The sequence below is a fragment of the Sphaerodactylus townsendi genome, linkage group LG09 (assembly GCF_021028975.2).
Source record: "Sphaerodactylus townsendi isolate TG3544 linkage group LG09, MPM_Stown_v2.3, whole genome shotgun sequence".
Taxonomy (NCBI): domain Eukaryota; kingdom Metazoa; phylum Chordata; class Lepidosauria; order Squamata; family Sphaerodactylidae; genus Sphaerodactylus; species Sphaerodactylus townsendi.
Genome location: NC_059433.1, coordinates 28,341,588 through 28,367,917, shown reverse-complemented (window position 1 = coordinate 28,367,917; position 26,330 = coordinate 28,341,588). Strand labels below are relative to the sequence as shown.

The window sequence follows — 26,330 nt, the reverse complement described above, 5'->3', positions numbered from 1 at the left end:
TAAGCTCTAGTGTTACCCAATTTCCCCCCAAATATGTGCTTATTATTAATTCATCCTCTAATGCTTCCTCCTCCCTCTTCTGTGCGATTTAAATCATATATGTATTAGAGAAAGCCAATGAGGTATAGTAATTAGCATGTCAGAGTAGGATCTGGGAGACCAACGTTCAAATCCTTGCTCTGCCTGGAAAGCTGGTTGAATGACTTTGGGAGCCCATCAAATATTTTCAACCTAACCTGCCTGACAGGGGTGGTTGTTGATGGTAAAATAGAGGAGAGGACAACTATGCAACCTGCTTTGGGTCTCTGATGGACAGAAAGGAAGTCTACCCATGAAGAAAGCAAATAAATAAATAAGCTCTCTGGCAGGAACATGTGCGGTGCCTAGGTCACTAGTGCAATCTAGGTGTAAAATGCTATCAGTAGTTGTAATGAAACTTTTATAGTTGCATAGAAGTGCTGTTGTTTCAATCAAATGCTGATGTCTCAGTCTCTTCTGTAACGGATTTCACTCCCTCTAATGGAGCAGGTTCATAGCATGGGAGTTTTATTAGATCTCGGTCTTTAAACGTCAATACACATCTGCATCTACAGCTGGCTTCTCTTTGTTCTGATTGGAGCAGCAAGACTTGACCACACTTGTCCATATGCTGATCATGTCTCTTTCTGCACAACACAAATAAAATGTTTTGAGGAAGGTAAATAAAACGTTTCCTGCTCCACACAGTTTTTTGCTCCAAACGTTTGGAGAACATTGCTTTTTTCCTCCACAAACATTGTATTTCAGAAATGCTAAACTAGCAATTTTTTTCCCGGAATGTTTGCCATTAGGAAAGAAGGTGAGATCACTGAGGGAATACCAAACGTAATGAAAAGGCCTTGCCCCAGTGGAAAAATGGCAAAGGGAGGGGGTGGACAAGCTTCCCTGGGGAGAGAGTTCCAGAGTTTTGTTGCCAGCCAGGTATGAGGAAGCCCTATCCCAGGTTTCTACCCACCTAATTGCAGCAGGAAGGACCACCTGAAGTAGGGCCTCAAAAATGACCACAGTGGGCAGCTAGGTTCATAGGGTTTAGGTGGTTCTTCAGGTAGTCCTTCAGGTTTACTGGTGAAAAATTTAAAAGTCAGCATCAGCACCTTGAATTGTGCCCCAAAACAGATTGGACGCCAGTACTGAAGGGCCAAGATGGAAGTGATATGTACCCCCAGCCTCTCCAGTCAACTACCTGGCTGTAGCATTCTACAGCAACTGAAATTTCTGAACATTTCTGAAGGGCACTTCCGAACAGAGCATCTGTAATCTAGACGTAACCAAGGCATGCGCCACAGTGGCTAGATCTTTTCTACTCATGAAGGTCTGCATCTGGCTAACCAGCTGAAACTGGTAAAAACACACCTGGCTACAACTTTTAAGTATAGGTCCACGAGCACCCCCAGACTATGAATCTATTTCTTCAAGGAGAGTGGCCTCTTTAACAGGGGACATCTTTAAATCCCTGGTCAGACCTTCTGTTCACCAGTAGTAGTGTGCATATGTCAAGCAGATTTTGTCACTTGTGTTCATAAATTTTGTCATTATTTTTTAAAATATATTTTTTTAAAAATTCAACAAAACATTATAAAAATGAAAAAGGGAATTTGAAAAAAAAAGATTTTATTTTTCAAATTCCCTTTTTCATTTTTGTAATTTCTTGTTGAATTTTTTTTTAAAAATGGTGTACACACACACGCATAGCATGCCTTACTTTTACGCACGCTATGCTATGCCTGCCCTTGTACATGCACACACACACCATTATATCTTCTGTACCCTAATGCATACTTTAAATATTTGCATTTTTAGCTTGCATACATTCAGTAGATGCATTACAAATGCCATTCTTTGGTTGGAAAATGAGTTAAAAATCATGGAAATGGCTGTCACCTTGTAGCAAGTTTTAAAACAATAATATCCCAAGGCAGGCATTACCAGCTTGCCTGGACTCCCCTCCCCCGCAACTCCACAGTTCACGGGCTGGAGTGCCCTTCAACACTGGGCTCAGCTTGGTCAACTTCAGCTGAGCAACAGCCCCTCCCCAAAAAGATTTAAAGTATATGCATTTTTGCTTATACATATCTGTGCTTGGGTTGCATACTTTACAATACAGAACTGAACCATTGCAGATTTGAAGAGTAATTTTCATTCTCTTTCCATGTTAAAAATGTTCACATGTAAAGCAAATGAAAGTCAGTTAACAAAAGGTATAATACATCAGGAATGAGATGTTGAAAGCAATTTTCATACTGCTCTGGGATGTAGTACATTCATTTTACCACACAGTGTCACAATTGGATTCTGCGTTTTCTTGTTTTCAGATGAGGGTGTTTACAAGGCTGGGAAAAAACCATCTGAAATACGGGGGGCTGTGGAAGTCCAGGAAGATGAAGACACCCAAACTGAGATCCCAATTGATCAGGTAATGTACTGTCTCTGAATAAAGGACTAATGTTGGAAATGAACCATGTCCTGATCTTCAGTTCCTTCAGTGGACACTTTGGATGTTTTAAACATGGTGGCTCGCAGCTCAAGAAAATAAATGTGCTCCAACAGAAATCCCCCTGGCCTAATGCAGCAACTCATTTATTACACACATCATGGGTGGAAAAAGAAATGGTATTTGATAACTAGAGCCCAGGGGAATGATTTCTTGATGCTGATATTGCAGAAGGATTTAATCATTTGCTGGGGCATTATCAGCTTACCCTGCCCCTCTCCCCCCGCAACTCCATGGTTCAGGGGCTGGCGTACCCTTTCATCGTGGACTCAGCTTGGTCAGGTCCAGCTTTAAACTGCAGGCATTGAGCTCAGTGTCGGACTGGGCAGTCATTCTGCCTGGCTCCAGCTTTATACGAATGGCTCTGCCCCCAAGCTCCACCTCTGAAGGTCAGGTGGAGCTTGGAGGTGGAGCCATTGGTATAAAGCTGGAGCTGAGCTGAGTGACTGTTCAGTTTGATGCTAAACTCAGCTTAGCCAGATTGAGTTTTAAACTGCAGGTTCAAAATGTGCATCTTAAAGCTTGACCCAGCCAGGCTGAGCTCAGCATCAAACAGGGGTGGGCTGACTTCCCCATCAAGAGGTGGTACCCAGGGCACTTGCCCTGATTTGCCCCACCCTAGATACACTTCTGATCGTTTGTCATACTTTGCTGGTTTGTTTATTTCTTATGAGAACTTGTCCTGGCTTCCTCTTTCTAATAATCAATCAATGAGTTTATCAGGCTGTTTTCTCATAGTTGTAAGGTATCTCAGGCTTTCTGGTGGGTACCTTTCTGGCAGCTTTAAATTAAGTGGCTGGAAATTATGTAAAGTTAGTGGGTTTTTTGCAGTGAGCTTATTAAATATGAAAGGTACCAAACCGACAGCTCTGGAGGTTGATAAGAAGCAGCAGCAGCTTTGCAAGAGTTTGCATGGAGATGAGTTCTGTCAGTGTAGCACGACTCAGACTGGAGAACTTGTCTTCAGACATAATGAAGGACACACCATTTTCTAATCCCCTGTTCAGGTAAGAGTAAATCAGTCTCCACTGAGAATGTCAAGGAAGTTGATTGGCAGTGTGAACATATCAAACCATTGCTGCTTATCTAGGGAAGTCAGTTATCAGGCGGAGATGGCAACCTGTGTTGACTGGAAATACTATCTTGGTTAATAAACACAGATGGTGCATTACAAACTCTTCTGCGTGGTACTTTACATAGTTAACTGGAAAGAAAAAAACTCCTTTTTCTCTTCCTTGTTCAGAAACTCCAGTCTTATACCACGAGGTCTTTCTGTACGGTGCTGGAAGTACATAGTCTAGTGGGAGTATAGAATATTATTTACCATTTGGTTAACACTTCTGTATAAGTATACGATGCCACTTTAATATAGTGAATTAGATCAATTTCACGTCTTCTCTAACTTGCTGTGACTTATTGGCATCTCAGACACACACTACCTGAACTCCTTCACTCAGAGATGCCAGGACGTGAACCCAGGACCTTCTGCATGCAAAGAATGTGACCTTTCATGCCATTTGTGTCTCTGCTAGGAGGGGGAGTGAGGGGGCTGGGTACATGGCTGATTGCGGCTTGCTTCTGTGAATAGAGAAGCATTTGATCCTGTTTTTAGGGCAACGTACACATGGTGTTGCCATGGCATTGAATCTTCTGAAGAAGGATGACTTTATTCAACTCCTGGTCTAGACATGAAAAGTGCATTCTATTACAAGTGTCCATTTCGATGGTCTAATGATTTTCGTAGTTTCACTAAAGGGTGCTATTGGTCATTGAGTAACAGGACTGGGACTGGGCTGTTACTGGAATGCCAAATTTGTCTATTGTGAGTTTCTGGCATAACCGGCACCATTCTTTTTCAAATCTCAGCAAGTAAGACTCTGGTTAGGAAGAGTGTTAAGCACAATTTTAATGTGTGACCTGGGGTTCTTTTGTCAGTTTATGAGCTCACCAAGGTGGCAGAACATACTTGGTTTCCACCTTTCCAACCTGCATGCTTTTTCGAGAAGCAGACTGCTTTGGTGGGGGGGGGGGGGCAGTCTCTTTGATCCACTGCCAAATTCACATGTCTCCGACCCAACTGGTGTCTACTGTATCATTTAATCAGACCCTAGTCTGCTGTACCCAGTGTCAAACTGGAAGAGTGCCATAAAGCTGTGACTTGTGTCTGGTTCAACTCTGGGTGGTTGGATCTTTTATTTCCCCTGCTTTTTGTGCTGCAGCCACAAGGACCTTCTCCCCAATCTTGATGAGTTGTTTCAGTGACATTTTAAAAATATTGGTATATATATGACATCTGTAGAAGAAACTATCGGCAAAAATCCCGTTCCACTCAGAAAAAATCTCTCTTTCTGCGACGGGGAGAGAACTCCTGTAATCTTTGTGCAGGAATAAAAACTTGAACCGTCAGCAACACAGAGGGAGCTGTCCAGCTGCAGGATCAGCAAGCAAAACAAAGAATGTGACTGCATGGTGGAGGGGTGTACGAGGAAAGAAGCCAGTGAAAGGTCTGTAGCTGGGAGGGGACTGGAAGTTAAATACTTTGCCATTCTGCTTCTTGTTTCGGGGCATTCTCACAGTGCTTCAGACTGAAAGGAAAACTGTATGCCAGAGAGACGTGCGTGCGATAACCAGATTTTGATATGCCGGGAACCTTGTAGCAAGTGGCTCATGGCAGAAGGAGACAGGACTTACCGGTAGCTGCCCTTCATATGTTCACCCCATTCTCATGAAAAATTGGTAGTGGAGTTTCTAGGGCTGAACTACCAGGCTTCTTTGAGTGTCTTCTCCTGCATATCTCATTCTGTCCATAAGATTCAAATGTTAGGCTCATCCAGGTTCAGTTGCCCTGGGGCTACACATGAACAAAAGAGTGTGTTGAACTCTTCACTTTTTGCTTCGTTTGTGATTTAAAATCATAGCTAAACACATCTTACCATCTCTGAAGATGGCCGCCATAGACGCAGGTGAAATATTAGGAGCAAAAACTACCAGACTAAGGTCACGCAGCCTCGAAAACCCACAAGAGGCTGTTAAAACCAGACCCCCTTTTATTAGCATTTTAAAGGGAAATGCGTATTTTTAAAGCATCTCTCCTTTGTCCTTTCAAGTGCAGGATGTTTGGTTTCAAATATTTTAACTCAGTGGAAAATGAAGGGTTAAAGCCCCTCTCCCATTCCTGCGTGCCTGAAACTTGAAGCTTCAGGAGTCTGTATTTTGCATGATATGAATAGAACCAGATGCACAATCTTTATATCATGTGTTTGAGCCCTCAATGTGTCGCTCCACATCCTTATTCTGGTACAGGAAGCCAGCTGGGAATGGAGAAGAGTGCTTGGTGCAACATGTTGAAGGGAAATAAGGTACAGGAGGGAGAAACGTCTGGCAGCATGCTCTATTTTTACTGTTTAATGTAGGGCTCTCAATTCACTGCTTTTTTTGTGAGCAAGTTAGACTTATGAGGAAAATGTGTGTCTTCCTTCACCATACCTAGTTTGACTCTCAGCATCCCTCTGTGTGAATCTCAGCTAGATGTGCGTATGTGTTATAGGCCATCGAGTTGCTTCCAGCTTATGGCGACCCTGTGAATTAAAGACCTCTTTTTCACAATTTATTTTATGTAGCTATTTATACCTACTTCTCTTGCCATAGAGATCCACACAGTTTATAACATCATTCCCCCCTTCCCAAGTTATTCTCACTATGAAGGTTGAGAGTGAGTGACTTGACTCTACATTGTCAAGCAAGCTTTCATGGCAGAGTGTGGATTTGAACATAGGTCTGAGAGAGAGAGAGAGAGAGAGAGAGAGAGAGAGCGAGAGAGCGAGCGAGAGAGCGAGCAGGGAGTAGTGGTTAAGAACCTGTGGACTCTAATCTGGAGAGCCAGGTTTGATTCCCTACTCCTCCCCATGAACAGTGGACTCTTATCTGGTGAACCAGATTTGTTTCCCCACTCCTATATACCTCCTGAGTGACCCTGGGCTAGTCACAGTTTGTTCAGAACTCTCTCAGCCCCACCTACCCCACAAGGTATCTGTTGTGGGGAGAAGGGAAAGGAATTTGTAAATTGCCTTGATTCTCCTTATGGAAGAGCAAGATGGAGTATAGATCCAAACTCTTCTTCTTCTTAGCTCCTTGTCTTGCACTCTAATTGGCACACCATGCTCAAGAAAATATGGGAATCTGTCTCAGACTTTGTTGTTCACTGTTATGATGAAGAAAAGCTTTGGATTTTTACCTAGCCTTTCTGCCTGTAAGGAGACTCAAAGGAACTTACAAACTCATTTCCTTCCTCTCCCTACAGCAACCTTGTGAGATAGGTGGGGTTGAGAGGTCTCAGGTGGAATCCCAGGAAGCCTAGATACTGGTCCACACCCCATCAGCCTCTGTCAGCATGGCCAATTGGTAGGGGCTGATGGGAATTGTAGTTCCTGAACATCTGGAGAGCAGCAGGTTCCCAAATTCTGAGAGAGTCCCAGGGAGTGAGGAACTGTGACCCTAGCTCTCCAAGATGTTCAGGGCTGGTCCCAGCAGCCTCTGTCAGCATGGCCAATTGGTAGGGGCTGATGGAGTGTAGTTCCTAATCTGGTCCTGAAGGATCCCTGAGGAACTGTATTGTAGGGTCATAAACAGCTTCATGTGGAGGAGCGGGAAATCAAACCCGGTTCTCCAGATTAGAGTTTGCTGCTCCTAACCACTACCTAGTGCTGGCTTATGGTTTTATGTCTCACAAGAATGGAGCAATTCCTGAAAACATTTAGCATTGTATGGTAATGTCTCTGTAATCAGATTCCTGATGTGAGGAAACAAGTATAAGTGTTTGCAAGTCTTGTAGTTTGTCACTAAGGGTTTTACTTTTTGTAGCGATGGGATCTGAAGTGAAATAACATCCCTCATGTGTGTAGCCTCCCTTTGAGGATAACTCATCATCATTAACAGAATAATCATACTTTAAATTCACGTGCTGGTATATGCACATCTTTAGCAGTTGCCAATATACTCCCAACTGGAGATAGCTGCTTGAGGGGTAGGAGGAAGCATTTTTTGAAAGGATGATGTATTAATCCAATAAAACAAATAAATATTAGCAAAGCTACTTGTTCTTGAATCAATTCTGGTTTAAATAAGACTGCCAGTTCCAAGAAATTTTTCTCGGTTTAAATCCATTCCGTTTAGGCACAGCATCATTCTTATGACTGAGTCTTATCTCTGGATCCTTGTGCAAATGCAGAGGATTCATGTGAATGCCTGTTAATGGCTTTTCTATCAACCTGTGTTTAGCAAAATTCTAAGCTCCTAATTGAATTTGGCAATTACATGAGAAATATTCATTGTCAAGAGGCTCTGCTTGGAAAGGGGACGAAGCATATCAAGTACTTTTCAAAGAATTGCTTGAGATCTTCCGTAGTAACTAATTGATCTAGAATGAAGTAATCAATAGACTTGTCTTCTATCCACTTTATGACTCTATCTTGATAAAAACCAAGGGAGAGGTTGCAGGGGGACCATTGGGATTGCTGGAAATGCTTGTCTTGACTGGCCAGATGTAAAGTGAAGTCAGCCCCTGCCTCCCCCACCCCGCTTCGGAATAAGTGCAAAGATGCAGAACAAGAAGGTGGTGGCTGATTAGGGTGCCTACTCTTCAAGTGGATCCTGGAGATCTCCTGGAAGGACCACTGATCTCCAGTTTACAGGGATCAGTTCACCTGGAGAAAGTGACATTTTTGGATGGTGGACTCTATGGCATGGTGCCCTAGCGAGGCCCTTCCTGGTTCCAAACACCACCCTCCAAAGTGCCACCCACAAATCCCCAAGAGTTTCACAACCTAGAGTTGGCAGGTCTATGGCCAATAGTTCCCTGCTATTGTCTGAAATGTTGCACAATCTGGGCTATCCCTAGTGCACAGGTGTCAAACTCACAGCCCTCCAGATGTTATGGACTACAGTTCCCATCATCCCCTGCCAGCATCATGCATCATGTCCATAACATCTGGAGGGCTGCAAGTTTGACACCTATGCTTAGGTTGGGAACATAAAATAGTTTTAATAAACCACATCTTAAATGGGTCAAAGTCAACTGTAATCATTCCACTCCTATTTGAATGTTACTTATTTATTAATTGGTATTCTGTTATTACTGCTTATTGAAATGAAATCTGCTGTAATCAAAATAGTAAGTATACAATAAACAAAGGAACAGCATTAAAATGGACATGTGTTGCAATGAACGGTATACACATCTTTGTACTCAAAAACAGCAATGCTTTTATGTGAAAAGAATTCAATCCCGGTCTAATAATTTCTTCTTTTTTAAAGTCCTCTTGTTTGGTAAACAATATGGTAGGCAGGTGGTCCATTGTCACTTAGCAACCTGAACTGGTTTGAGTACAAAATGATTTTTGAGAACATAATGTTTTCTTCTTTGTTTTGGAATGCAGTCAGAATAAATGAAGTATTGTTTACTGGGAAGTCATGGCTGGATTTGGGAGCTTCGCGTTTTTCAGAGCTAAGTGCTCTGAAATGGTTGCTTGTGCCTATTGAGATTTTGTCGCCGTCCTTCTTTTACTTGTTGTGAGCAATGATACTCAATATTCTCAGTAAATATCTCCTATTCCTAGCATAAAGGGATAACAGTGTAGCTGCTAGACTCCAGTTGATGGCTGGATATCTTCTGGAACAACTGACTACAAAGATCAGGCTACAAGATCAGGCTACAAAGATCAGCTTCCCAGGGGAAAATGGCTGCCTTGGAAGGTGGGCTCTATAGAATGATACCCTGCTGAGGTCCCCCCTCCCCAACCCCCCCTTCCTCAGACCTACAAAATTCCAAGGGACTTCCAAACCAGGGCTGGCAACCCTAATTTACATTATATAGCTACCTTTAAATTGAGGTCTTAAAGTGCATTTTATGAAAACAGTACTGTCGCCTGCTTTTACACCTGAGTTATTTTCCAAGTGTAATTTTACCTGCCCAGTGTAATACCTGTAGGGAAGAGCTGAAGTAGTTCTGATGGGCTATATGAGTATCCATGCTGGAATGGTTCTTATTACCCAACCCTAAAGGAGGTGTGTGTGAGGTGGGTGCTGGGTGGGGAGAAGAGTAGATGGGCAAACTGTTGGTTTAAGATGGTCAAAATAAGTTCAAGTCCATTTGAGTTACAGAACTCTGAACAGTGGACCTGTGTAAAATTATTATATTGGAATTAGTCATACACATCCAAATCTGTTTTACTCTGTTTCCCCTAATATAAGACATCCCCGAAAAATAAGACATAGTAGAGGTTTTGCTGAAGTGCGAAATAAAAGGCATCCCCCGAAAGTAAGACATAGCAAAGTTTTTGTTTGGAAGCATGCCCGACGAACAGAACACAGAAAAATAAGACATCCCCTGAAAATAAGACATAGCGCATCTTTGGGAGCAAAAATTAATATAAGACACTGTCTTATATTCGGGGAAACACGGTACTAATGATTTTGACCAGCATGCAGGCCCAGATCTACATTTTTGAAGGGTAGCAGAAATACAAAATGATGCCCTCTGTATATTATGTACGTATTTTTTCTTTATATATTTGTATGTAATCAACATACATAATCAACAACTCTTTTACATGTTAGAATAAATTACGTTGACCTCTATGAACTGGTAATGAATAATTACACTTTTACATTATTTTATCTATCTGTAATGTCTGAATATTCCCTCAACCCCTCTGCACACATAAAAACCCAGCCCAAAGAGAAAGTTTTTCAGCCTAGCCCTTTCCTTTCCTGCATTTTAAAAAATGCAGCACGCATAATTTTGACTCGGAAAACACCACATACACCTCACGCAGGCAGAGGAGTAAGAGGGGTGCATCAGGCATTTTAAACCATGAATGGTCACCAGCCCCCACAACTCGTCTCCCCCTCTGAGTGTTTAAAATTCACCTGAAGCCCCTCCCTGCAAGTCTTATGTGTCCAAAGTTTACCACAGGCACTACCAACACGTGGGCCTTGAAAGGGGAGGTGGAAGGCAAGAAATTGGAAGTTCCTGCAAGTGAAAGAGTGGAGGTGCCTCAGCTGAGGGAAGGAGGGAAATGAATAAGGCCAAGGAAGGATACCTGGGGGTCTGTGTTTCCCACTGCACAGAACTTGACATCTTGGAACATCTGCTCAGGGACATTTAGCTCTCCTTCCTCTTTGCTCGACTTAGTCTTGACCTGACTAGCAGCCATAGATTTTGCCTTACCAAGGGCTGCAGCTCCCCTCTGTGGCCCAGGTTCTCTCTATCCCTTCTCCTTCTCCTCCTATCAGGAGCCTTATTGGGGAAACAGGGAACAACAAACCATCTTCTGGGCAGTTGCGCCTTCCCCACTTTTTAGCAACAGCCTAATGGGGCAGCATGCCTCAGAATGAGCCATCTCTTTTGGGCCATTTAGCCTCCCTCACTTTCTGCCATTGCCTCTTCTCTCCCTGCCATCCTGAGCATCTGTCCCCCTCATGTGTCTGCAAATTTGACAAGCAGGGATGAAGGCAAGAGCCATCTCCTGTTCTTTTGTGATCAGAGCTCAGTCCAAACAAGTTGGAAGTGCTATTGATGAAAGAAATAAAATGTTTTAAAGATGTTTTTTTGGGAAGGGGAGAGCTGTGCAGACCTCTCCCCCAAAACGGTTTTTAAAACATCCTCAAGACATTTTTTTTCCTGCTGTATGAAAAGATGTATGCAGGGCTGCGCTTGAAGAGTGCTTTGAAACTTCAGCTGGTACAGAATTGGGCAGCCAGGAAGTTGACTGGAGTGGGTTGTGGGAACCATATCAGTTCAATCTTCTTAGCCCATCTATACTGGCTTCCAATCTGTTTCAAGATGCTGATGTTCACTTCTATGGTTTGGGAATGCCTACTCAGCCACCCACTATGGTTATCTTTGGAGGCCCTGCTTCAGGTGCCCCTGCCTTCTGAGATTAGGTGGGTGGAAACCTGGGAGAAGGCTTCCTCAGCCATGGCCCCAAACTCTGAAACTCTCTCCCGAGGGAAACTTGTCTGTCCCTTTCCTTTGCCATTTTTCCACCAGCAGGTGAAGTCCTTTTTGTTCTGTTTGGCATTCCCTCAATGATGATGCCTTCTTGACCAGTGTTTATGCAGAGCAATATTTGTTTGTAAATTTTGAAAAAATGTCCCCAAAATGTCTTGATGAATATGGAGCATGGTTATTGTACTTGGAATGTTGAGAGCAACTGAGTGTCTGTTAAAGGGTAGAGTAGGGGTCTTCAAACTATGGCCCTCCAGATGTTCATGAACTACAATTCCCATCAGCCCTGCCACTTAGCCATGCTGGCAGGGGCTGATAGGAATTGTAGTCCATGAACATCTGGAGGGCCATAGTTTGAAGACCCTTGGGGTAGAGGATTGGCCTGATCAAGACCCTAGAGCTGATAGTATTTTGGAGGAAGAAATGATTGAGATACAGATTTCCAAATGGCATATCTCCTCTATGATTCCACCTGAGCTACCAGCTTCTTCACCTGAGAGCAAAAATGACAGGTTGTCTGCCAGAAAAGCATGTGCATACTTGAGATGCTCCTACATATCCACAACAATAGTTGTAAATTAAAACAAGAACGTCCCTTCCTGATGAGGATTGAACATGTTTGTTACCCATGAAATATTGAGTTGTAGTTAAGTAGAGGTAGGGTGCAAAATGGTATTATCAAGTCTCTGACAGCTCACAGTATTATAGAAGAGAAAACGTAAGTTGAAAGAGAGGAATTTGCGAATGAATTATTAATCTCCTCGTACTGTCAAAGGCTTTCACGGGCGGAATCACTGGGGTGTTGTGGGGTTTCCAGGCTGTATGGCCATGTTCCAGTAGCATTTTCTCCTGACATTTCGCCTGCATCTGTGGCTGGCATCTTCAGAGGATCTGATGGTAGTAAAGCAAGTGGAGTATCTATACCTGTGGAATGTCCAGGGTGGGAGAAAGAACCATTTGCATTGGTTAACAAGTGTAAAGGGTGCAATTAGCAAATCTCCTCCTTGTTATTCTTCTCATGATCCCAGCTCCTTAAATTAAAAACATCTCTCATGGTAGGTGTGCCCTTTTAATTTTACTGGTCAAGATAGCGCTAATTCTACCTAGTATATCTTAATCAAAATAGCTGAGATGGCGCAATGTTATGTTTGCTTTTTTCAGCGGCCAGCAGAAACTGTGGACGAGGAAGAAAATGTAACTCGGCACAATGGAGAATATGCAGCAATGAATGGGGAGGCTGATCCAGGTGAAGAAACTGGAGAGAACGAAAACAAAGAGAAAATGGAGGACCATTCTGACAATCAAAAGCCGGAGCTTGATGCAGCCGGGGAGGGAGAGACTAGTTATGCACAGGGTGGAACAAATGAAGAAAATGGAGAGGAAATGGATCTCAATGGTCATGAAGAAAGTGCTGATGATCCAACCCAGGTAATATGCTTATCCTAACGATTCCATGTGCCCATTCTAGCAGTTGATTTGTCTGCAACCAGTGAACTCCATCCATGGGGTTTCAGTTTTGGAACTTCAGCTTTAGAACAAGTCTGCCTTTTCTTTTTTTACACTCCAGTAATCTCGTTGATATGACAGGAAGATGTATATCCTTCTTTTGAGTGATGCCAGGGATGACACTCTCACATACGGCCTTGAATGCTGTGTGAGAACATTAACACCGAGGTGCTGTGTGGTTTCCGGGCTGCGTGGCTGTGTTCTAGCAGCATTCTCTCCTGATGCTTCACCTGCATCTGTGGCTGGCATCTTCCGAGGATCTACAGCCCGGAAACCACACAGCACCTCAGTGATTCCGGCCGTGAAAGCCTCTGACAATACATTGAACGTTAACACCGTTTGGTCTGCTATGTGATAATCCTGGCCATTTACACACTGGTCTTCTTGCTGTGCCAAGCTTACCTTTCCTCGGGAGAGATTTCTGTTTATTCAACAAAGTCAGGATATGATCTGGGTTAGATTTTCATTCGCGCAACTGTCCTGGCTTCTGCGCCAGAGGTGAATGAAAGGTCCTGATGTGGGCAAACTGCCCTCTTTTTCTCCACTTTGCCAGGAATGTGCTCCAGAAAAAGTGTGCCAGGCCTGCCTTGGGTTGTGATCTCCCCTCCCATGAAGGGGATCGTTTCTCCATTTTGTCCCCTCACTCTCCTCCATTTATCTCCCACCCCTTCGGTTTTTGTACTTGTGAAATCATTTGGCATGCCACCATTCCCTCCAATTGTTTCCCCCCTAGTCTCTTTCATTGAGTTCATTCGGTACAACTCTCTCCATCAGCCATGTTCTCCACCCCTTCCTCCCCCCCACCCCATTTTTGAAATGATTTCCTTCTGCTTTGCATCAGTGGACTAACGTTAGGGTAAAATAAATATGACTCACTCCGAACTGCAGACACGATATATCTTTGCCTTAGAGTTTCCCTCTCAAATACTAGGCAAAATGGAAAAAGAGCACACAATTAGACTGGCTTGTGCTATTTTGCCCTGATATTAGTCCACTAATGCAACGTGTATGTGTGTGTGGAGGGAATCCTTACAAAAAGGCAGGGTGGGGGAGAGAAAATGGCTGATGGGGAGAAGCCACAGCAGATTGGAAGGAAAAGGCAGGGGACAGGAAAGTGTAAAATTCAGAGCATACCTTGCAGGGGGAAAATCCTGCAGATCAGTTGAAGGCAAACCTTGCGACGAGCTGTAAGTGCGTAAATGGCCTTGCGTAACCTCATTTCCCGAGAGTAATCAGTTCATGTCTCCTGCCAAGCTAAGCACACGATCACTCTGATGGTTTGAAGAGAACAGTTTAAGCATTGGTGAAGCCCTGCCGTTTTTATGCTTGCTGGCTTGAAAGGCTGCCTTGTTAATTCTTACCTGCTTCTTTAAAAAAACTGCATGTTTTTCATGTAGGAGGAAAAATGCACTGGCCCTCATATAATGGCCTGGTTGCTTTTTGTCCCAGCACTATTACAAAGAGCACCCCCCATGAGCAATAAAGCCCAAAGTATGGGAGGCTCAAGAGATAACACTTATCAAACCCTTTTAGAAACATTATTTAATGCTGGTACCAGATGTTCTGGTTTTGATTGGATCAGCAGTGCTGGACACATATGATTTCAGTCTCCCCCATGCATGTGAAGTAATATGCTCTTGGTCTAGGAAAGGCAGCACGGGCAGTAATATGTTCTTGACAAAGGAGAGGCAGCATGGGCAATTCAGCATCATCAGGCACATGCTACCATAGCTCACTCAGCACTTGCAACCTCAATGGACCATCCAAGACTCCTCCCATCAAGGCTTTGAATCCCATCTGGGATGGGATTCAGAAACAGACACTGAGGGCCCTTCCGCACACGCAAAATAATGCATTTTCAAACCACTTTCACAACTGTTTGCAAGTGGGTTTTGCCATTCCGCACAGCTTCAAAGAGCACTGAAAACAGTTTGAAAGTGCATTATTCTGCATGTGCGGAATGAGCCTGAGGCAGAAATAAGGGATCACACAACTGTACATTCATGCAGTTCTGTCACCCCCTATATCTTGCTGGAAAAGACATCCATGGGGCAAACAGGAGGCATGGGGATGCGGGTGGGCAATGCTGGCTGAAAGCAGTGCTGCCAGTTCTGGATTGGTAAATACTTGTGGATTTGGTGGGTGGAGCCTGGAAAGAGTGTGCTTTGGGGAGGGGAGGGACCACAGCAGAGTTTAATGCTGTAGATTTCACCCTCCAAAGCAGCTATGATCTCCTGGGGATCTTGTTCATTTGAAGATCAATTGTAATAGCAGGAAACTTCTAGGTGCTACCTGGAAGTTGGCAACCCTACAGCTCACTCTTTGCCCAACAACAGACCAGGCAGCTGCAGAACAGGATGCTGAGGCCAGACCCATGAACCCTTTCCCCCTCAGAAGCAGTTTTCTAACCATTTGTCCCTAAGTGGGTATACAAGAATGCCTCTGCACCTCCTACTAGCTTTGCCCTCAACATGAACTATGTGGAGCAGCACAGAGAAGACTGTGGAGATGGACAGAATATAATGGAGTGGCATGAAGATAATCTGCCATGGCCCTTGGTTTGATTCCCAACTGTCCAACTGGACTCCTAAGCACTTCTGGATCCATCAAACATCATTGTGGAGAATAGGTTGCTCATGTTTAATGGTGCTTCTTGGGTCACTTATTTTAGCTGGAGAGCCCTCCTGCACAATCTCCCTCGTGAATTTGTGGGCTTATAACTGCTGCCTCCTGTCATTTACCTCAACGACCTTTGTGTCCCACCCATCCCCTTTGAGCAGCTATCAGATTCCAGCAGTTATATGCGGGAGCATGCAACCAAGAAGCCCTTCCTCTCCCTCTTGCAAGAGTATAATTGTGCTCCCAGTGGTACTCCTCCTGCAAGCCTATTCCCAGTGAGAACTTCTCTCTGATGGCAACTTCAGAGTCAGTCTGGACATGGTGTTTGCTACCCTGACCTGACTCATAGACAGATGTTACATTGGAAAACTAACATTCCTAAGTGCTCCAGCACCTCCATGGGACCCTGAGTCTGCAAAGCAATAAGAAACATTGGTGTTTGGCAGACAGTAGTGCAAATCAGGTATGGGGGTTGGTGGTCCCCCTAGGCTGTATTTTGTTTTTCCTGCATTTTCTACTTACAGGGAAAGGAATGACACCGGCATAGTATTGTGTTGAAAGCCTGATACTGAAATGACACCATAATTGCTCTTCGTCCCCTTTGGCACTGTGCACACTTATTGCTAGTAGTTGTGGGAGTCACAATTGTTGAGGCAATATGTAGAGTATGTATAGTGGCCAGGGAGTGATAGCTGCTATCTTTCCAGGTGTGGGCTGGGAATCCCTTGCTTACCCATGTAGAGTACATTGTCCTTGCGTGCTCACACCAACCCACCCACTGAGGAAGAACGGTCTCTGGTTTAGTGTCTGAGATGGAGTACCTGTAAGGATGCTGAACAAGTAATGTCAGGAAAACTCAATAATATTCGTTCTCCCTCTTAGCTGCTTGTGCTAAATTATTATTTTATTTGTTTACTTCATTTATATCCCACCTTATATCACAACAGGGACATTAAAAACATCATTTCTTCCCCACTTTATCCTCTCAATAGCCCTGCAAGGTGTGTTAGGCTAAGAGTGTATAATTGGCCCAAGGTTCCATGGCAGAGAGTGGGATTCTGAACCTGTGTGTCTGGGATCCTAGTTTAATACGCTACACACACTGCCCCTCTGTGGCTTCTAGGTGCAGTTCCTGCCACCAAAGTGCAAAACATCACTCTTTAAGTGTGCAAGGCATGATGGGCCAGAGAGATATAGCACCATATTATGCCCCCGTCTCCTGATAGTGCAGGGGCAGAGACTGAGATTAACTGCTATGAAGGGATATGATTGGCTGCTGACTTGATCAGCATCCTAAATACTTAGGAGTGGCCCCTAAGGGATTGATCTGAGCTACACCCAGGTTTTTAGTGGCATAACATTGTGCCAGCATTGGGAGCTATCTGGGGCTGATGGAGCTAAGTATGTCCTACTCTGCCCATGCCATGCTCCTGGCATCACCCAGTTCTATGCCAGCATATACCAGTGCAGCATGATGCCAGCTTATGCATGGATATGCTATTGTATTTTATGATACACTACCATAACTCTGAGATCTGCTGGCTTAATCTCTGTCTTGGAACCCAAGGTTCAGAACAGAACTTTAAATCTTTTACTGTTGCCTGCCTGGAACTGTGGAACTGGAAGAGTTGTGAATTTATCTGGCTGGTAGATTGCAATGATGTTATTACTTTGGACAGTGGTGGCAAACCTATGGCAGGGACTGATGGGAACTGTAGTACATGAACATCTGGAGTGCCATAGGTTCGCCACCACGTACCTAGGATGACAAAGGAGAAGGATACCGATCATCCCTGTTGCTTCCTTGCCTGCCCGCTGTGTTGCAGTACCCCCAGGAAGGCAGCCTACAGGAAGACTGTTCCATCCCTCCCACTGTAGTTCCTCTTCCTCCTTCCCTTCATTGCAGCTTGGCGGGTGGGGAGGGGGGAGGAGCAATGGCTTTCTACCTCACAACAGTGCGCAGAGGGGGCAAGAATCAGCGTCTTCCCAACAATCCACAGGAGAGAGCAAAATCATATGCTGCCCAGGGTGCCAAAAACCTTGAGCCAGCCCTGTGTTTAGGACAAGTTTATCACACACACACACACACACACACACAAACAACCCTTTGGCACGTAACAATAAAATATGTTTGTTTTTTCCTTAGGTTAATGCCCAGAAAACTTCAACTCCGAGAGTAACCATCACCAGTCCTCAGGAAAGTGAAAAAAATGAGCAAACTAATGATTATGCTGCAGTAGCATAGATATATTTTAAAGGACATAGGTTAATAGATAATGAAGAATTTTATATTTGGAATGCACGGTATCTTTTTCTGTACTTGATTAATTTATAATGTGGCGATATGGTGGAGCTTGCCTGAACTGATATGGTGGTAGCCTGTACTTAGATAAATGAAGAGGAAGATTAGGAGGAAGATCAAATTATAGTTTCAAAATTTGGTTTCTTTTCCATCTAGATTTTAAGGCAAAATATAGGGTTTTTTGAAAAAAAAACCCTGGAGAATGTTAAGCTAGCCCACATTTATAGCGGCAACAGATATGGCTAGGACAAAAGCAATTTGTTTAGAAAAGTTTTTTTAAAAAATGCTTTTGTGATTTTAAGTGAAAAACCTGTGATCTAAAAAAAGTTGAATAAATATGAACTGTAGGATTCATTTAAAGTTAGAAGCTATATTTTTCATTTTGCAGGATCGAGACTGGGGTAGAAAATTCTTAGCAATACAGAAATATGCATTGATTCGGAGCCTTGAATGACTTCTGGTGTGTATATGGGGTTCCTGAATCCATGTACTGTTCCGCTCATTGAAAAGATAGTACGTATAGATATGTGTCCTCTGCTTAAATGAATGGCATAGCTGTTAAATATTTCTAAGAACCATGTTATAATTAGAATTGCCATGTCTGGAGCAAGTGACTGAATTGGGAGGATAGAACGTGGCTTCAAAATGAAGTATTTCTATTTTATTGGTAGTTGCAATGGGTGTGAAATACTTAGTACACATGTATAGCTACATCTATATTCTTTTTTTGGAGATAATCCACTGAATTCAGTGGATCTATTCTCCAAGTAAAATGTACTTAAGGTTACATGCCCAGTGAGCTTAGTATAGTTTGCAGTTTGTTCTCAGTGGGTCAGCCTCACTAAAGTTAAAGGAACCTCCTGATAAGGAAATCACAAGGAACAAAACCGAATAATCAACTCCCTTTGAGACCAAAGGGTTTCGCTTTTTTAAATATAAGTCAGTCACAATGGTAGGGTGCAATAATACTGACATTTACTTCAGATTTCAAATGTGTTCTCAATAGCCTCACCTTCAGCTTATGAGGAACAAGAATGTCAGCTATATCTGTTGCAAATGGACATTGCTCCGTGACTGACGGATTCCCACAAAAGGTGGCCTGTGGATGTGAGAAAAACGCTCACAGAAACATTCAGATTGTTTCTGTGAAATGTGCCTGCTCTGACCATCTTCTTTGTTTTCGCAAAGTTTTTTTTAATCGGTTGATTTCTCATTTGGGGGTTTGTAGTTTCTGATAAACAGTTCAGTCATCTTTCACTGCAGCTCCACTTGGCAACATAAATGTTTTCATTCAGATATATTTTCACTTGAATGGAAGGATACAAATATTAGTTTATGTTAGGCTTTGTGTTATCAGAACTAGTAAATTGTTAATAAAGACTGCTCAGTTTCGTAGAAGGTGGTGTCTAGAACCCACCTGTGTGACTGTTTCCAAGTGATGATAGGAAAGTGATAATCAAGGAAATGTTGTGTTACAGTATCAGCAGGATCAATGTCTTGCTATGACCTGATTCATCTCTTCATCAATTGTAAAATAAGCCTATTCACCCAAATCACTGTACTCTGATTCTGCAAATATCAGACCTGATGCTTCTCAAAATACAGTGTTGAAATGTTGTCTTGTGGCCTTTGGGCTGGCCAAGGCATGGGGCTTATTTAGCAGCTTATGATGAATGTGTGTTGGGCTCCTCATGTGTTTAAATATCTTTCAGCTTTGGTGCTAGGGTGGCTGGTTTTCTGGATTGAGTCTTGGGACCCAGTTCGATGTTTAAGGGAAAGTCCATAAATGCATGTTCAACACTCATCAACTACCAGATAAATTCATTCGCGATTAACATTGGCGAATAACCATGAAGTGTCAGAACATACTGGGCAGATCGTTCATTAACATGTTGTTAGGACTGAACAGACTCCAGTGAATATTCAAATAGAGGGAAACAGAAAACTAGAACACCATGCAGAGAATTAAGCTAGAACTTTTATCTTAAATCTTTCTCTTAAAATTTGTGTAGGGAAGCCTTAAATATGTGACTCTCTCTGCTGAAAGGCTGAAATGGTGCAGCCCATTGCACCACCTCAGCAGTCTACTATGCCGTTATGTGCATGTGCAGGCCAAGCCTTAATATCGAGGAGGTGGCCTTCAATTATTTGGATTTCTTATATTCCTAAGACCAACAACTGTAGTTGAGAATTTTTGGAACTTTCTTCAGTGCCAGGTGTAAGTAAGGATCAGTTCATGTAACTATTGTGGTTAAATAGCCATCTGAATAACTGGCCACTCAGAACAATTTGACAGGCCTCTGCGTCCTTTTGTCAGGAGGGTTCAGAGGTGGTGCTTTGGATTCATGCTTTAGATGACCACCATCAGTAGTGGGAAAATAGGACTGTAATCTACAAAGATGAGTCTAATACTGGTACCCTGATCATGTGACTTATCCCTTAATCATTGTAACAGATAAATAACATGAATTTTTAGTGACTGTAGTAGAAAGTAAAATAACCATGCTGACAGCTCTTGCTGCTGGAAAGAAGGGGAAAAATAGGCTGATTCCACATGGGCCCAAAACAGCAGTGTGAAAATGATGTGAAAATGGTGTAAAAGGGTTTAAAATGGTGTAAAAGGGTTTATACTGTCTTCACACCATTTTCACACCACTTTTTTTTGGCCCATGCGGAATCAGCCATAGATTAACCCTGAAATAGTCTTGTAGTGCATATTTACTTTAAAAAACCCTTTTAAATTAATGAAAGGAGTGGTACATGAAATAACCAAAACATCAGTCAGCAGTCATTTAAAACTCCCTTTTGAAAAGCATATAGTAATGAAAGGAGCGGTACATGAAATACCCAAACATCAGCAATCATCTTCTTCCCTTCGTAGTTGATTGGGAGAGGGGTGTGCTGATTGTGTTCCCTCTACTTAATGAGAGGGAAGGATCCTGTGAGTAAGGATCCGGTATGTATTTCCCTCCAGGATATAGGGAATTTAGTAGCTTTCTACAAGTGACCATACCTTTTGCTTTCTGATGTTAACTCTGAATGTTAAGGTTGACATGTGGACAGTTAAGTTCTAATTTTATCCACAGCAGATAGAAATCTTGTTGATTCTCTCCTTGTGATATCCCATTTTCAGATATACTATTCTAGGCTAGAACTTCTAGCTCTGGAAAGCAGAAAGTGAAATAACGCCATCTTAGCCAGGAGGAGGAAACTAGACTGTTCCAAAAGTTTTGATTTGGGTGCCAGTTCTTTGAAACAGAGTTTGAGGTAAACTACTATACCACTAACACTGAGTAAAATTACTGTCTTTCTGTATCTTTGTCTTCCATGACTGAGGTGGAATAGTGGAATGTTCTCGAAGGATCTCATCTTGCTTGGTTACCAGACACTGTCCTTTTTTTGTTTTAATTCATTGTGTTCTGAAAATTAGGCTTCCCTTTGAAAACCTTTGCCCTCCCTTTTCATACTTGTTTCTGTTCCATTACTTTGTCTCCATCTCATGTTGTATTTTGTTTTATTATGTGGAAACACTGTAAGTGCCGGACCATAATATTGAAGTGTCACTATTTTTGTAAAACAGGAATTTTAAATAAAATATACTTTGGAAGCAAAAAAGAGATATTTAACACATAACTGTAAAATCAGTCAATATATTTGTTAACTAGAAAAAATATAAATACATTTATTTGCCCTAACTCCATTTGGTATCTGAGTATTCATTCTTTCTGCTATAGTAGACTCTTTCAAAAACAAAGTTCTCTGTGTGTGGTAACTGAAAACCATGTTTACTGAAGCTATTATTTTTTGTTGGCATGGAACAGAATGGTCACTTCACATCTTGAGATCCCAGATTCAAGTAAGTTTCAATGCATATGCTATGGAGTTTGCTCTTGGAAACTATCCCATAGGTGAAGGGGAATCTTTAATTATATCATCACATCAGATATCAGTCTGGTGTAGTAAAATGTTAACTTACTTCTTACCACTGTATTCATTTCTGGTTGCCTGCTCTATACTTGGCTCCCATATCAACTATCTGCAAATGGTACATTATTCTGGGACAAATTAACTGTTCCTATACTTAGCTTGGTTTCTGTAGATCTTCAGGGACACACACACACACACACACATACATATTCTACTTCTCTTTTACATAATCAGGATTCCTAGGACCATAACTGTTGAACTAATGAAGTCCCTGCTGTTTACAGATTGAAAGGCTGGCTTGGACTCTCTTCTCATGACTATTGAGCAATGTTTCTCAATGGGCAGTATATCTGTCGTCTGCGGTCCCAATGCTTTTCAATGGCAGTCCTCCGAGCAGCTAAGATTCTCTTATGTGTGATTGCATATCTTCTAAAATAGCTCTTCCAAAATTAAAAAAAATAAGAAAACTATATATTGTCAGAATTGGCAGGACCAACTGAGTACAACTATGTACTTTTGGGGCTGAAAAGGTGGCCAGGATCAGAGCCTGCAGAGCAAAAATCCTGGGTCAACCTTCAGCAAATGGTGGCATGGAGAATCCCTTCAGCTGTGCACAAAATGTCCGGTGCAAGCTGAGGGTGAAACTGACCAGAGAGCAAAATGGTTGGGCAGGAAAAATAAGATGCCTCCTAAGCTCTGCATTCTGCACAGTCAGGTAGGAGACATCTTGCATGCAGCTTAGGGGGGGAAGGTGCACTTTGAAGCGTTCTCCAAAAAAGGTGCCTTGAGCTAAAATAAGGCATCCTGAGGACATCTTAGGAAGAAAGCTGTGCAGAGTACTTTCCCAGGACCCCCTTTTTATCATCTCCAGGACGCTTTATTTAGGCTGTGTGGAACGGACCATATGCTCTGAAAGTTATCTTCCATTGCTCACTGGACAAATGTTGCTTTTTGTTTTGCAGCATTGCCCAGAAGACCTTCTGTATAAAAGGTGAAGTAACTGATTTCCAAATAGAGATCCAGTATTTAACTACAACTACTGTCCTCTGAGGCAGAGAGCTGAGCCTTCCCCTTTGTGCCTTATTCTCTGAATATTTTCACCACAAGCAATTTTCTCCGACTCAGATAGCTGAAGTGAGCCAGATGGAGGAAAGAAGTGTCTGAAATGACAGTCAGCAATAAAATAAGATGGGGAGAATCCAGCTCTCACCAACTCGCAACCTTCGTTGTGAAAATCAGAGCCTGTACTCCCACTTCATCAGGTGTATGTGTGAATAAACAAATGTGGCAGCAGTCATGTCTAACTTGATTCCTAGGGTCAAATTAGATGTTACGGTGATACTATTTTAAAGCTGAAGTCAGCCATTTTAAAATGGAGGCTTTCAGCACTTTGAAAAGGCAGGGAGGGAGGAGGGCAAAATTTCCTGGTTCTGCTGCTCTGTGGGCCTGATCCTGACTGGACCCTTGTGGCATTTTTCGACGGTTAACTTCAGCTTTAAAATTGAGGTGTCTAATTTAGCCATTAGACTGTATGCTCCTTGGGTACCTTTAAGGTTATAAGCCTCTTAAGGTTATAAAACTGTGAAAGATTATGTCACACGTATAACTAGCACTGTAGAAACAGCAACAGCAATAATCAGCATTACAATGTGTTTCAGTTGCTGCTCTCCAGAATAGGATTTGGTTTGGTGATAGTTATTTTTTTATACTATGGGGGAAAATTCTGATATGATAGAATCGGTCATGTTGGGGTGACACCAAAACCCATAAAGGAAACTCTGCTGAAGAGCAGCTAAATAACAGAAAGCGTATCTGTTCGCCAGCCGTTGCCATTCTTGTGACTCACTGTACTATGGGCAGAAAAAGCAAACAAGGGCAGCCGATCGAGAACAACCAGATGGTGGGAGTGAAATTGCTGTACAAATCAGAAGGGAAGCAGCAGAGACAAACATCCTGAGAGCGTGTTCATCACCATGAACGGGGGGGGGGGGGGGGGGGCAATGATTGCTAATCAAGCAGTGCCAGATTTGATCTCAGTGCAAATTGTAGGAGTGATTACTCTCCTGTTAAATAGTTTTTGAGTATTCTAATCCGAAAGAAAAGGGAAAATATTTCACATTTGGTTAAAGGTTTGGTACGAAGAGAACGTAAAAAATTATGACAAGGTTCCCCCCCACCCCCCGCCCCAGAGGTGACATTTGTTTCGTAACTTCAGGGAAGCAAGAGGGCTGCTGAAAGTCTTTACTGAAGATGCCAGTGTTTGGAATAGATGCTTTACAGGTGCCAGTTTGCCTTTCACAGGGCTTTGGTGGCAGCATTTTCATTTCTCAAGTTAGCCACAAGGCAGTTTGTCTCTGAGGGGTGGTTTAGCATCTTTGCCTTCTTCTAGCTGCCACTTCTTGCTGCTGCAGCCACGTTCAACTGTATGAAAGGAACTGCAGGTAAATTGTGACTGCTCAGGACCATTTTTAGGACAGAAAGCTGGGTCAGATACACCATTTATCCCCATACTTAGGTTGCCCTTGTTGGGTATGAATAGTCTTGGGGAATTATATAAATGCACAGCTCCAAAACTGTCTGCCACATGTTATGTGATTTCAACTGAAAGAGGAATTTCATATTCTAAGGGTTTAGAATAACAAGATGATAAAAATTATCCCTCAAAACAAACAAAAATAGGGTAACCTAAAAACACACACACACTAGAATATACTCCGCAAATGGCTTAGGCTGGGTGTAGACATACAGCAGAATAAGACAGAAACGAGGAGGCAAAAATGGACTATACCACTTCACACTGTGGGGGTGGAATTACATTGTTCAAAGCTCTCTTTCTAATCATTTGAATGGTCTTCTTTCCCTGGCAAAGTTGCTGCAAGATAACAATTGAGTCTGCCCTTTTCTGAACAATCATTTTCTAGATGTAACATCTGGCTTATTTTTACAGAAATTGGTGTAAATTAGATTTCCACTCTGATTGCGGAGATAATGTTATCAGAAGGTAAGTGGAGAGATGGAATGGGCTAGTGGATATTGCAGCCATCGTTTTAAAATGTCCTTCACTGAGCTGCACTGTCAGACTCAAAATGTCACATTTCTATTCTTTGCAACCTTAATTAAACTGTACATCAGAAAGGTCATGGCGCACTGCCTTGCTTCTACCCACAAGCCACCACTAAAGGAAAACTCCTGTAAATGAGATTTCAACTTCCATGAAAAGAGCAAGATAAAGTCCTGTAATTATGATCTGACACTGTGACTGTAAACCATGTAAATCAGGTAAAATAAGTGACTAATGACAATAATAACTTATGTAGCATTTGTATAGCTGCCTAGTCCACACACACACACGATGGTTAAGGTTCTCAGAGGGCCTGTCTGGGATGCCCCAGAAGTGAGGCAGGAACAGAGACCTTAGGAGGTAGCACCTTATCAAGTCCACAGTCAATAGGGCTTTATCATGAATTGCTGCCTTCTACTTCAAAGCTCTATTATGACAAGACTTCCGGGTAAACTATTGGCATATCCTACAGCCAGTCACATTATGCTCTTTCCTGAGGCAAACAACACAATGGCTATGGCCATCTATCTTGGTCACTTTAGACGAGCGATCCTCACATTTTTTAAACAAAGCCAGTTGACTTTTGAACAGCACTACAGAGAGTTCTCCCAACTTTTCAGCTTCACAACCTATACAATCTTACATCTTATTCATTTTTGAACCTTTTTGACCCTGCAGGGAGCTTTGCAATTTGGATACAAGATGGTGGGTGCAACCATAAAATGGCTGCCACAGGAGGCAGAGTCCACAGACCCAGGGCAGATTTTTGACAAAGCCAGCTACACATTGTCAGGGAGTGAGGTTGTGTATAAGTCTAATAGCAGCTCTGTAACTCTGCTTGAGAGGTTTCCTTTTTAAATGAACATATTGTTTAAAGGTATGGGTGGCTACCAATGGTCCCTTTAAGAGTTCCCTGGTGCTGCGCGGCAGTCCTAAAACACTGTGCAGAACTGAGCCACCCAGGAGAGCTCCCTTTGCTAGGCAGCCTCTTATCTGCACAGCACCAATATAGCAGCCACACACACGTGCAACTCACAGGGAATGTTGGTAGGCATCATGGCACTGTGGATCCTTGCCTTAAGCTGGGGTGGCCTGCTGCAAAGTTTTGGCTGTCTACATGGCTTAATTATTAGATCATATATCTCAGCTATTAGATATACAGAAATTAACATCTAAGATGGCTGCCACTGTCTTGAATATGACTGCACATCTTTAATATGGACGATCTGAGTTGCAGTAGGATGGCAGCCGCTATGATGCTGAGCTATGCCATTCTCTTGGGACTTGGCTGAGGCAAAATTCATGTAAATGGGAGTCTGGTTTTGTTGAAAGGTTAGGGCAACTGGAACTGAGGAGATTAAACCGAACTGTGCAGCTG

General features: G+C 42.7%; 1 protein-coding gene across 2 annotated transcripts in view; it reads left to right on the top strand.

Moving 5' to 3' along the window:
* Nucleotides 1–21,659, top strand: part of DCDC2 (doublecortin domain containing 2) — a 67,358-nt gene extending 45,699 nt beyond the window's left edge. For both annotated transcript variants that reach the window (XM_048508621.1, XM_048508620.1), the window contains exons 9-11: nt 2,352–2,452; nt 12,699–12,965; nt 17,809–21,659. In XM_048508621.1, coding sequence (XP_048364578.1) covers nt 2,352–2,452; nt 12,699–12,965; nt 17,809–17,907 — 467 coding nt within the window. In that variant the 3' untranslated portion in view covers nt 17,908–21,659. The remainder of the gene's footprint in view (nt 1–2,351; nt 2,453–12,698; nt 12,966–17,808) is intronic.
* The last annotated feature ends 4,671 nt before the right edge of the window (nt 21,660–26,330 follow it).